At 43.5% G+C, this 12480-nt stretch overlaps 1 protein-coding gene across 1 annotated transcript in view; it reads left to right on the plus strand.

The window, feature by feature from the left end:
* Positions 1-12480, plus strand: part of DYNC2H1 (dynein cytoplasmic 2 heavy chain 1) — a 154872-nt gene that overhangs the window by 73255 nt on the left and 69137 nt on the right. Inside the window, exons 68-71 of the mRNA XM_083435941.1 lie at positions 2114-2233; positions 5703-5837; positions 7670-7813; positions 11248-11337. Of these exons, the coding sequence (XP_083292067.1) occupies positions 2114-2233; positions 5703-5837; positions 7670-7813; positions 11248-11337 (489 nt within the window). The remainder of the gene's footprint in view (positions 1-2113; positions 2234-5702; positions 5838-7669; positions 7814-11247; positions 11338-12480) is intronic.

The following is a 12480-nucleotide window of genomic DNA, read 5'->3' on the forward strand; positions in this document are numbered from 1 at the left end:
CAAAAGCGTCAATTCTTCGGCCATTAGCCTTCTTTATGGTCCAGCTCTCACTTCCATACATCACTACTGGGAAAACCATAGCTTTTACTATACGGACCTTTGTTGGCAAGGCGATGTCTCTACTTTTTAAAATGCTGTTTAGGTTTGCCATTGCTTTCCTCCCAAGAAGCAGGCATCTCTTAATTTCGTGACTGCTGTCACCATCTGCAGTGATCATGGAGCCCAGAAAAGTAAAATCTCTCACTGCCTCCATTTCCTCCCCTTCTATTTGCCAGGAGGTGATGGGACCAGTGGCCATGATCTTCGTTTTTTTGATGTTGAGCTTCAGACCATATTTTGCGCTCTCCTCTTTCACCCTCAATAAAAGGTTCTTTAATTCCTCCTCACTTTCTGCCATCAAGGTTGTGTCATCTGCATATCTGAGGTTGTTGATATTTCTTCCAGCAATCTTAATTCCGGCTAGGGATTCATCCAGCCCAGCCTTTCGCATGATGAATTCTGCATATAAGTTAAATAAGCAGGGAGACAAAATACAGCCTTGTCGTACTCCTTTCCCAATTTTGAACCAATCAGTTGTTCCATATCCAGTTCTAACTGTAGCTTCTTGTCCCACATAGAGATTTCTCAGGAGACAGATGAGGTGATCAGGCACTCCCATTTCTTTAAGAACTTGCCATAGTTTGCTGTGATCGACACAGTCAAAGGCTTTTGCATAGTCAATGAAACAGAAGTAGATGTCTTTCTGGAACTCTCTAGCTTTTTCCATAATCCAGCGCATGTTTGCAATTTGGTCTCTGGTTCCTCTGCCTCTTCTAAATCCAGCTTGCACTTCTGGGAGTTCTCGGTCGACATACTGCTTGAGCCTTCCTTGAATAATTTTAAGCATAACCTTGCTAGCGTGTGAAATGAGTGCAATTGTGCGGTAGTTGGAGCAATCTTTAGCACTGCCCTTCTTTGGGATTGGGATGTAGACTGACCTTCTCCAATCCTCTGGCCACTGCTGAGTTTTCCACACTTGCTGGCATATTGAGTGTAGCACCTTAACAGCATCATCTTTTAAAATTTTAAATAGTTCAGCTTGAATATCATCACTTCCACTGGCCTTGTTATTTGCAATGCTTTCTAAGGCCCATTTGACTTCACTCTCCAGGATGTCTGGCTCAAGGTCAGCAACCACACTACCTGGGGTGTACGAGACATCCATATCTTTCTGGTATAATTCCTATGTGTATTCTTGCCACCTCTTCTTGATGTCTTCTGCTTCTGTTAGGTCCTTACCGCTTTTGTCCTTTATTATGGTAATCTTTGAACGAAATGTTCCTTTCATATCTCCAATTTTCTTGAACAGAGCTCTGGTTCTTCCCATTCTGTTGTTTTCCTCTATTTCTTTGCATTGCTCATTTAAGAAGGCCTTCTTGTCTCTCCTTGCTATTTTTTGGAATTCTGCATTCAATTTCCTGTATCTTTCTCTATCTCCCTCGCATTTTGCTTGCCTTCTCTCCCCCGCTATTTGTAAGGCCTCATTGGACAACCACTTTGCTTTCTTGCATTTCCTTTTCATTGGGATGGTTTTCGTTGCTGCCTCCTGTATAATGTTTCGAGCCTCCATCCATCCGTATTTTACTATAAATTATAATAAATGCACAAGTGAAGATAGTGGGGACCTGTATTGCTAACAGTACATAAAGAATAGAATCGTAGTGAATCACAAGCTTAACACGAGCCATTTGTGCAGTTGGACTGCTAAAAACAAAATGAAACACCAAATTTATTATTAGGCTGGAAACCAATCCTATGTGAAACAGTTGCAAGAACTGGTATGTTTATCCTGTAGAAGAGAAAGACAGCAATTTTCAAATACATGAAGGCCTGTCACATGGAAAATAGAATAGACCTGTTCTCTGTTGCTCCAGAGAACAGGACTGGAACCAATGAATGAAAATTGTAGGGAAGCAGATTTCAACTAAATAGCAAGAGAAACTTGGACAGGGGCTATAGTTGAATCCTGCTGTGATAACCTCCAGGATTCCTCTCATTTCTGTGATAAACCATTGCTTGAAAATTCCGTCGTCTTGTGATATTCTCTTCTGACATCTCACTAATTGCCTGCCAGCTTCTAGCTTTGACTATTCAACATGAAAAACCAGATTTGGAAGAACAGAAGACAAAATTGTTACAGCAGGAAGAAGATAAGAAGATACAATTAGCAAAACTTGAAGAATCACTTTTGGAGGTAAAACGTAGATGGGCTGCATTTATTTAGGAGTTTCTGTATGAAAGACATACAGACTTAGAAGATTGTTACTGCCAGAAATATGTTTAAATATCTGATGACTATAACTATTTTAGGCCAGCTTGCCATAGAATATGGATTGCTTGCTTGGGGGGAGTTGGGGAGAAAGAACAACAGTCTTAACATTGGAAAGTTGCTTCTAAAGGCTGCACTGTGCTCTGGAACAATGCATAAGGAAAACGGGATGTAGAACCAAGCTTGTATATGGAGCAGAAAGTGGCCTAGAGCCATCCACCTGCCAGTCACTTAATGTTGCAATGATATCAGGTGACCTTTTTGCCTTATAAGCTCTCCACAAGACCCTTTCAAGGTACTGTTTTGTGCAGCTACCGTATTTTTCGCACCATAGGGCGCACCTGACCATAGGGCGCACCTAGTTTTTAGAGGAGGAAAATACGGAAAAAAATATTCTGAATCAAATGTTGCAGTAAACTATTTAAAGCAGCAAAGCAGGCGGCTCCTGTCCACTTTGCTGCTTTAAATTGAGCCTCAGAGGAGGGTAGGAAGGGGAACCATGGCTTATCTAAGTCCAGTTAATAATGCTGAGCCTGACTTATGGCCATCGAGATTAGCCTGGCCATCTCAGTGGAAATCTGGGGAGGCTGAGGTGGACTTTCAGTGGTCAAAGTGTGGTTGTGTCTTCCTGCCCGGCCTCTATTTCCTGCCCTCTTTCCCCCCTGCACCCCAGCACCCTGTTTTGAGGGAAGGAAGCGGAGCCATGGATCCTCTGCTCGCAACTGCACTGGATTCCCTCCACTTTGAAGCAGGAAAGTGGGAGAGGAGCTGCTTACACAAGTGTAAGCTGCTCCCCTCCCACTTTGCTGCTTCAGAGGGAGCCCGGGAGAAGGGAATCTGCTGCATTCGCCAGCAGAGGATGCATGGTCCCCTTCCTTCCCTCCTCCTTAGTTGCTTTGAAGGAGGAAAGTGGGAGAGGAGCTGCTTACACGAGTGTAAGCTGCTCCCCTCCCACTTTCCTCCTTAAAAGCAATCACGGAGGAATCCCTGTGAGCAGCGGAGGATTCCGTAGTTGCTTTGAAGGAGGAAAGTGGGAGAGGAGCTGCTTACACGAGTGTAAGCTGCTCCCCTCCCACTTTCCTCCTTAAAAGCAATCACGGAGCAGCGGAGGATCCATGGTCCCTTCCTTCTCTCCTCCGTAGTTGCTTTGAAGGAGGAAAGTGGGAGAGGAGCTGCTTACACGAGTGTAAGCTGCTCCCCTCCCACTTTCCTCCTTCAAAGCAATCACGGAGCAGCGGAGGATCCATGGTCCCCTTCCTTCTCTCCTCCGTAGTTGCTTTGAAGGAGGAAAGTGGGAGAGGAGCTGCTTACACGAGTGTAAGCTGCTCCCCTCCCACTTTCCTGATTCAAAGCAATCACGGAGCAGCGGAGGATCCATGGTCCCCTTCCTTCTCTCCTCTGTAGTTGCTTTGAAGGAGGAAAGTGGGAGAGGAGCTGCTTACACGAGTGTAAGCTGCTCCCCTCCCACTTTCCTGATTCAAAGCAATCACGGAGCAGCGGAGGATCCATGGTCCCCTTCCTTCGCTCCTCCGTAGTTGCTTTGAAGGAGGAAAGTGGGAGAGGAGCTGCTTACACGAGTGTAAGCTGCTCCCCTCCCACTTTCCTGATTCAAAGCAATCACAGAGCAGCGGAGGATCCATGGTCCCCTTCCTTCGCTCCTCCGTAGTTGCTTTGAAGGAGGAAAGTGGGAGAGGAGCTGCTTACACGAGTGTAAGCTGCTCCCCTCCCACTTTCCTCCTTCAAAGCAATCACGGAGCAGCGGAGGATCCATGGTCCCCTTCCTTCTCTCCTCCGTAGTTGCTTTGAAGGAGGAAAGTGGGAGAGGAGCTGCTTACACGAGTGTAAGCTGCTCCCCTCCCACATTGCCGCTTCAAAGGGAGCGCGGGAGGAGGGAATCTGCTGCAGCTTCCCCCACCTCCCGCAGAAGCCGTGCGCTCTTTAAAGGGGCTGCGCGGCTTCTCCTGGCTTTTCTGGGAGGTGGGGGGATTCCCCCACCTCGTAGAAAAGCCCGCAGGAGCCGCGCAGCCTTTAAAGAGGGCGCAGCTCTTTGGGGCTTTTCCCCGAGGAGGGAGAACGGACCGATGCGGCCAGTCAGTCCCTTCTCCCTCCTGGAGAAAAGCCCGCAAGAGCGCACGAAGCTTGTGTGCGGCTCTTGGGGGCTTTTCCCGCCTGCCTCCCCCTTGCATTCGCTCCATAGGACGCACACACATTTTCCCTTGCTTTTTAGGAGGGAAAAAGTGCGTCCAATGGTGCGAAAAATACGGTAATTGTCAGGTCTTCAGAAGCCCCTGGGCAAGACAGTGTTTTCAAAGGGGCTTTTGAAGATATCAGGTATAGGGCAGGTGGGCATAGCTTGGCTGAAATGGTATTGTGGGCCAGATGGGGAAGCATGATGGATCTAATTAGGACTGTGGGCCAGAGGTTCCCTATGCCTGCTTAGAACAAAAGAGTGCTAAATTTGAAAGTTTTTCTTTAGGAAAGTATGAAAAACACTTTCAGGTCAGCAGTTTTTTTTTCTCCCTTCATAAAATTCTTCTACATTGGTACCTTGGTTTTCAAACATAATCTGTTCTGTTCCGAAACGTTCAAAAACTGAAAACTCAATACAGAAGTCTCAAAACTCAATATGGAAAACTCAAACAGGAAGTTGCCTCAGAAGTTCGACTTCCGAGGTGTGTTCGAAAATGGAAGCATTTACTTCCTGGTTTATAGTGTTTGAATTTCAAAACGTTTGTCAACAGAGATGTTTGAAACGCAAGGTACCACCACTGTATAACTGATACAGTTGCAAACACATTATATGCTGTGTAAGATTGAAAGTGTAGAGGTCCTTTTTCATCTTTTTATGTAGAGTTTCTCAGGCATGCCTCATTACCTGTGGATTAATAACACAATCCATATCTGTGCATGATGACTTCTTAAAAATTACCTAGTTGATCATTAGTGAAGCATTTCATTGACTATGTCAATAACTCATTTAAAATCACAGCAGATTTTTGTATATTCTTGGAATATGTCAATAAATCATTGAAATTTTACTCATCGAACCCTATCAGTTCAAGCCCCTATCAGTGCTTGTTCAAACTTAATGTGAAAACCCAGATTTAGAGATGATGAGAAAGCTGTGGGACTAATAGAATCCGATTTCAAAATGAGTTCAGGAGCATACCCAAATTCATTTTAATGTGAATTGGCAATAAGTGAATGAAATGCTGTGACTAGGACGGAAGGGTAGGGTAGCCTGGTTCCAGTATTCAAGTAATGTAATGCATACTTTGATTCCATCAGTATCTCTCTAATTTTTAAAGTATTGCCACATATTTCATTTAAACACCTCACTTTTCCTTAAAATCACCCAGTTATAAGGAAACTGAACTCTTTCTCCTCCCTGCAGACACTTGCAACCTCTCAGGGAAATATACTTGAAAATAAAGATCTGATTGAATCCTTGAATCAGACAAAAGCAAGTAGTGCTCTAATCCAAGAATCACTTGTTGAATTTCATAGACTTCAGATTTCTCTCGATCAGGTAACTTGGCTTCCTTATGCTTGTTTTATTTGGGTGCACTTTTGCTAAGTAAAATATTTTATAATAGCTCCTATTTGATTAACTTGGCCCTAATTCTGCAGTCTGTTAGTATATCTTACGTTGCTTGGTAGAACTATTTCAATTACAAATATCTAGTAATAATCTTTTATTTCACAAGGAAGAGACATAGGGCACCATCCAGCTCAGAATGATGCTTGGCCCTGTGATTTCATTGACAGAGTTCAGCAGGGTGATTCATTCATCCGTTGAAAGCAGTGGCTTGTTCATTCATATATTAAGCTGGACACTGTTTTCTCTACCTTCACCAGTGCCAAGTCAGGTGATGTAACTGAAATTCTCAAACTGTGGAATGAACACACCTTTTCTGATGTCTTCAGTCGCTAGCAGAGACATTTTTGTGTTCTTGGACTGAAATTTTATCTCTTAAGTTTGGGTATACTTTGGTGAAGTGCAGGCCGTTAAAGGTATATGACTTCTATGACTGGCTCACTGATATGTCACAAATTAAATTTGCACACATGTTAGTGACTAACTTTTTAAATTCAACACAACAAGAAGATTCCACCTAAACATTAGGAAGAACTTCCTGACAGTAAGAGCTGTTCGACAGTGAAATTTGCTGCTAAGGAGTGTGGTGGAGTCTCCTTCTTTGGAGGTCTTTAAACAGAGGCTTGACAACCATATGTCAGGAGTGCTCTGATGGTGTTTCCTGCTTGGCAGGGGGTTGGACTCGATGGCCCTTGTGGTCTCTTCCAACTCTACGTTTCTATGATTCTATGTGAAAGGGAAAGGAGATAGAGATGAACAGGGGGGAGATGTGTTATTATTGTAATTACGCATGCCTAGACTTATTTTAAATAGGACATGCAAACTGGAGGATTTATGGAATAAATTTTACCCACAAACCCAGTATTCTGAAGTTATTTTCAAAGAACTTCAGTGGCTTAATAAAGGTAAAGGGACCCCTGACCATTAGGTCCAGTCGTGACCGACTCTGGGGTTGCGGCACTCATCTCGCTTTATTGGCCAAGGGAGCTGGCATACAGCTTCCGGGTCATGTGGCCGGCATGACTAAGCCGCTTCTGGCGAACCAGAGCAGCGCACGGAAACGCCGTGTACCTTCCCGCCGGAGCGGTACCTATTTATCTACTTGCACTTTGACGTGCTTTTGAACTGCTAGGTTGGCGGGAGCAGGGACCGAGCAACAGGAGCTCACCCCGTCGTGGGGATTCGAACCGCCAACCTTCTGATCGGCAAGTCCTAGGCTCTGTGGTTTAACCCACAGCGCCACCCGTATCCCTCCCTTAATACACAGTGCCACCCGCGTCCCTTCCTTAATAGTGGCTTAATACACAGATGCAAATCCAGAGAGAACAATTCTAGATTTATCAAAGGGTTTGTAGTGGAGCCGGTAGGACATTTCACTTGTTCATCATGCTACACTAGGCAGTTATACCAAATAATAGATGGCTTTTGAAACTGCCAGGAATTTGCAGATAGTTTTGCGTCCCTCTTGGAAATCCCCCATCTCCTTGTTCAATGTTAAGCTCCATTTAGTTTTTTTCCTCTTGCAGATTCATCATCGCTTTCTTTCTTTCCCAGTTGTACAGTTGAGCATTTGTGAAATATATTTTAAGTTTGCGAAATTTTATTGAAATGTATATAAGAATGAGGGATCGTATAATATGCCTCACAATATGTAGGCCTACTGTACTGTATATATCTTTACGTATTTCGTTAGAAATTAATTAATTTTTTTGTGACCAGTAGATGGCGGTAGCATTCTAATGCTAACTCTTCTTTTTTCTTAGGAAAGGGACGCCTATCTCCCTCTGGCAGAAAGTGCCAGCAAGATGTACTTTATTATCTCTGACTTGTCCAAAATTAATAACATGTACCGCTTTAGCTTGGCTTCTTTCCTAAGACTTTTTCAAAGGGCCCTACAAAGTGAACTGGTATGTGCCATTATTCTGAAGCAGGCAACGTGTTATTTATTTTTAGAGTTTTATATATGTATTGCATTTAAATTGTTACTTGCCTCGAGTCCTAGGAATAGGGCTGTTTGAAATAAATTGGAAAGGAAAAGAAAAGAAATAAGGGGGAAAGCAATCCATTAATGGTAGCACAAAATGTCTAAGTACTTTGGATATTTTAAATAAGAACATAAAATTAATACTGGCAGTATTACGTGGCATACATTGTGCTGTCAGGGTATGAATAAAGAGAAATTCTGTCCTATGGGAACCACAGAATCTTCCCAGAGAATGTCTTCATAAAATACTGTATCTCTAAAGGTTCTTGGATGCAAAGGTAATAAATTCTAAAAAGCAAGTTCAGATGAGGATATTAAGATGAATTTTATGTAAATACGTGATCTCCGGTTATTAGCTAATTTGCAAATAAAGCAAATTATTTTTGTATAATAGGGAATCATGCTTCAAAGGTTTTTTTTTTTTTTGAAGTTGCTCATATGTTATTAAATCAAAGTTAACAGCAGCTGTAGGGGGAGACTTTTGAAGACCCAGGATACTATGAAGTTAGGACTGTGAAGGCATAATGCATCTTTCAGTTAGTCAAGGTTAAATCGGCATGGTGAGGCAGCATGGGACCAGCAAGGGGCAACCTTCCCAATAATCAGTTCAACTCCTTTTTATTCAGAGCACTTCATAGAATCATAGAATCATAGAATCATAGAGTTGGAAGAGACCACAAGGGTCATCGAGTCCAACCCCCTGCCAAGCAGGAAACACCATCAGAGCACTCCTGACATATGGTTGTCAAGCCTCTGCTTAAATACCTCCAAAGAAGGAGACTCCACCACACTCCTTGGCAGCAAATTCCACTGTCGAACAGCTCTTACTGTCAGGAAGTTCTTCCTAATGTTTAGGTGGAATCTTCTTTCTTGTAGTTTGTATCCATTGCTCCGTGTCCGCTTCTCTGGAGCAGCAGAAAACAACCTTTCTCCCTCCTCTATGTGACATCCTTTTATATATTTGAACATGGCTATCATATCACCCCTTAACCTCCTCTTCTCCAGGCTAAACATGCCCAGCTCCCTTAGCCGATCCTCATAAGGCATTGTTTCCAGGCCTTTGACCATTTTGGTTGCCCTCCTCTGTACACGTTCTAGTTTGTCAGTGTCCTTCTTGAACTGTGGTGCCCAGAACTGGACACAGTACTCCAGGTGAGGTCTGACCAGAGCAGAATACAGTGGCACTATAACTTCCCTTGATCTAGATGCTATACTCCTATTGATGCAGCCCAGAATTGCATTGGCTTTTTTAGCTGCCGCGTCACACTGTTGGCTCATGTCAAGTTTGTGGTCAACCAAGACTCCTAGATCCTTTTCACATGTACTGCTCTCAAGCCAGGTGTCACCCATCTTGTATTTGTGCCTCTCATTTTTTTTGCCCAAGTGCAATACTTTACATTTCTCCCTGTTAAAATTCATCTTGTTTGTTTTGGCCCAGTTCTCTAATCTGTCAAGGTCATTTTGAAGTGTGATCCTGTCTTCTGGGGTGTTAGCCACCCCTCCCAGTTTGGTGTCATCTGCAAATTTGATCAGGATGCCCTTGAGTCCATCATCCAAGTCGTTGATAAAGATGTTGAATAAGACCGGGCCCAAGACAGAACCCTGTGGCACCCCACTAGTCACTCTTCTCCAGGATGAAGAGGAACCATTGATGAGCACCCTTTGGGTCCGGTCAGTCAGCCAGTTACAAATCCACTGAGTGGTAGCATAGTCAAGACCGCATTTTACCAGCTTCTTTACAAGAATATCATGGGGCACCTTGTCAAATGCCTTGCTGAAATCAAGGTAGACTACATCCACTGCGTTCCCTTCATCTACCAGGCTTGTAATTCTGTCAAAAAATGAGATCAGGTAGGAAGATAAAGTGTTAAACACTCTATCAAAGGAAGACCCAAATTGCTACAAAACTTGTGCATTAGCATGTTTTCAGTTTCTACTGAAATTCCCCTGAATATTTTTTTTTTTTAATGTAAGCTGCCATTAGTGACATTCTGCAAAGCACTTGCTCCGACGGGTTACTTTGAAGATGCAGTCTTGGATTCAGTCTTACAAGTATTTATCTTGCTTTAATGCACGTTAACTGTGGCCTGTTAATACAGGTGCAGCACAAAAAACACTCAGGGTGTTGCACCCATGCCACTACTTCCCATGGGAGCTTTCGCGAGCCCCGCTTGCTTATCGCAATGCTTTGGTGTGGCGTGGAAACAAAGGGGCAGTTTTAAAAGAACTTCAATTCTTAGCTCTAGGAAGCCGAAGTCCAGATTCTAAGGAATCCTGAAATCGATAGAATGTACATGTAAGCAGCAGACCACAACATGACGGGACTGTGCAACCCACCTGACCTCCATCCAGCTGAGTCACTACTGCATACCGTGCTGGCGGAGGGGAGGAACAGGATGGTGGTGGGGTTGATATGGAGCTCGTGGTTGACTCCACCAATGCCTTTGCACAGTGCTGGGCCAGCCTTGCTACTACCATTCCTCTCCTCTTCTTCATCCTAGTATGCTGCATTAACTCAGCTGGATAAGGTCAGATGAGTGGGGCAGACTCAGCACACCATCTGCTTCTGCATGCAAGTCTTTATTTCTGTCTCTAAGCAGGAAGAAAAAGATTCAAGCATGTTGAGCCAACCTCCCAATTTCAGGAAAAAAGAGTATCAAAGGACAAAGCTTACTTGGATGAATTCTTCCTGATGGGTCCATTTAATTGGTGTAAAATAGAGCAATTAAAATAGTATACAGGCTTAAAATACTTAAGGATTATAAATTGAAAAGGTTAAACCGGCTTAGTTCATATTGCCAACTAACCTCCTTCATATTGCCAACTAACTAACTTTGAGAGTCAGGTAGATTTTGCCATTATTTAATTGTACATTGTGTTCTGAAAAGTTTGTATAATCTGTCATGGTAGTACTCCTCTCTGGTAGGCCATACCCAGGCAAGCTTCTCTTAGCCCAGTGTTACTGCTGACATGTTTAAATTACTTCTCTGAATGAAGTAGATCAAGCTTCCTCAAACTCGGCCCTCTAGATGTTTTGAGACTACAGTTCCCTTCATCCCTGACCACTGGTCCTGCTAGCTAAGGATCATGGGAGTTGTAGACCAAAAACATCTGGAGAGCGGAGTTTGAGGAAGCCTGAAGTAGATGCTTGCTGATTGCAGGAGGAGCCTATTGCTTGGTATACATACACAATTTTCGTAGGTTGACAATATAGCACACCAGATTTTCTTAAAGCGATATTTGAATCCCTTGATGTACGTTTTTATCTGTAAAGTGATAGTTAACATTTTAACTGGCAACCCAGTCAGATAGGTGGAGTACAAATAAATTATTATTATTATTAACCATTATTTTCAGGACTTGGGAAATACAGAGGAAAGAATCAAGTCTCTTATCAGCTCCTTAAAACACATGGTATATGAATATGTCTGTCGCTGTTTGTTTAAGGTAAGATTTTATTTTCCTCTGCACTGATTCACAGTACTGAATGTGAAATTATATTCCCACTGCAGCCATAGCTTGGCGCGCTTGAATATATGGATCAGTAGATACAGAATAATGCTAAAATTTGCTTATTTGTTAGTAAGAGGTATTTGCTTTTTACTCATGAGAGCTGTACACAGCATCTTTTTGCCTTGTTTGGCAGAACAAATGAGTTTCCTGCTTTATAAACAGCCTTTTTGCTCACCTTGGGACTATTGGCTTATTACAGCACTGGGACACCATTAACTTCAGAAACACCAGTATTTGGAAAAAGAAGGAAAGGAATGGTACCCAAAACAAACAATGTTCTTTCAGGATTCACTTATGGCTTTACTGATAACTCTTTTTTATTAAGGGCACATTGCCTTAGTTCATAAAATCATCAATCTCTTGAGTCGTACCGGATCCTGGTATCTTTGTATGCTGTAATATATAGGTACTCTTGTACTGAGCAACATATCAGCCCCTTCTGACACCCCAGAACTGATGCAACCCATTTTCTCTGCCTTTTCTAACAAAATAGAACCTGTCCTATAAAAAACCCTTGCTGGAAGGAAGCTGGGAACCTTGATCAGGCGCAGGAGCTGCTTTCACCTCATCCTGTGCTGCCCAGCCAATTGATTTATACATATGCATCTTTGACCAGTCCTTCACATTAGCACGCAATGCACTGCCCTGTACCTCCAGACACATACTGAAGGGTACCTTGGGGCAACATTGTGACAGGTCTTGTGTCAGATGAGGAAGGAACAAACATCTGGACTGTAGTTGAATTTGTGGGAAGATATATATAGCTGTCATGTGGGACGCGGGTGGCGCTGTGGGTTAAAGCCTCAGCACCTAGGACTTGCCGATCAAAAGGTCGGCGGTTCGAATCCCCGTGGCGGGGTGCGCTCCCGTCGTTTGGTCCCAGCGCCTGCCAACCTAGCAGTTCAAAAGCACCTCCGGGTGCAAGTAGATAAATAGGGACTGCTTACCAGAGGGAAGCTAAACGGCGTTCCGTGTGCTGCGCTGGCTCACCAGATGCAGCTTGTCACGCTGGCCACGTGACCCGAAAGTGTCTCCGGACAGCACTGGCTCCTGGCGTATAGAGTGAGATGAGCGCAC

This window comes from Podarcis tiliguerta (genome assembly GCF_965153285.1).
Source record: "Podarcis tiliguerta genome assembly, chromosome: 4".
NCBI lineage: Eukaryota > Metazoa > Chordata > Lepidosauria > Squamata > Lacertidae > Podarcis > Podarcis tiliguerta.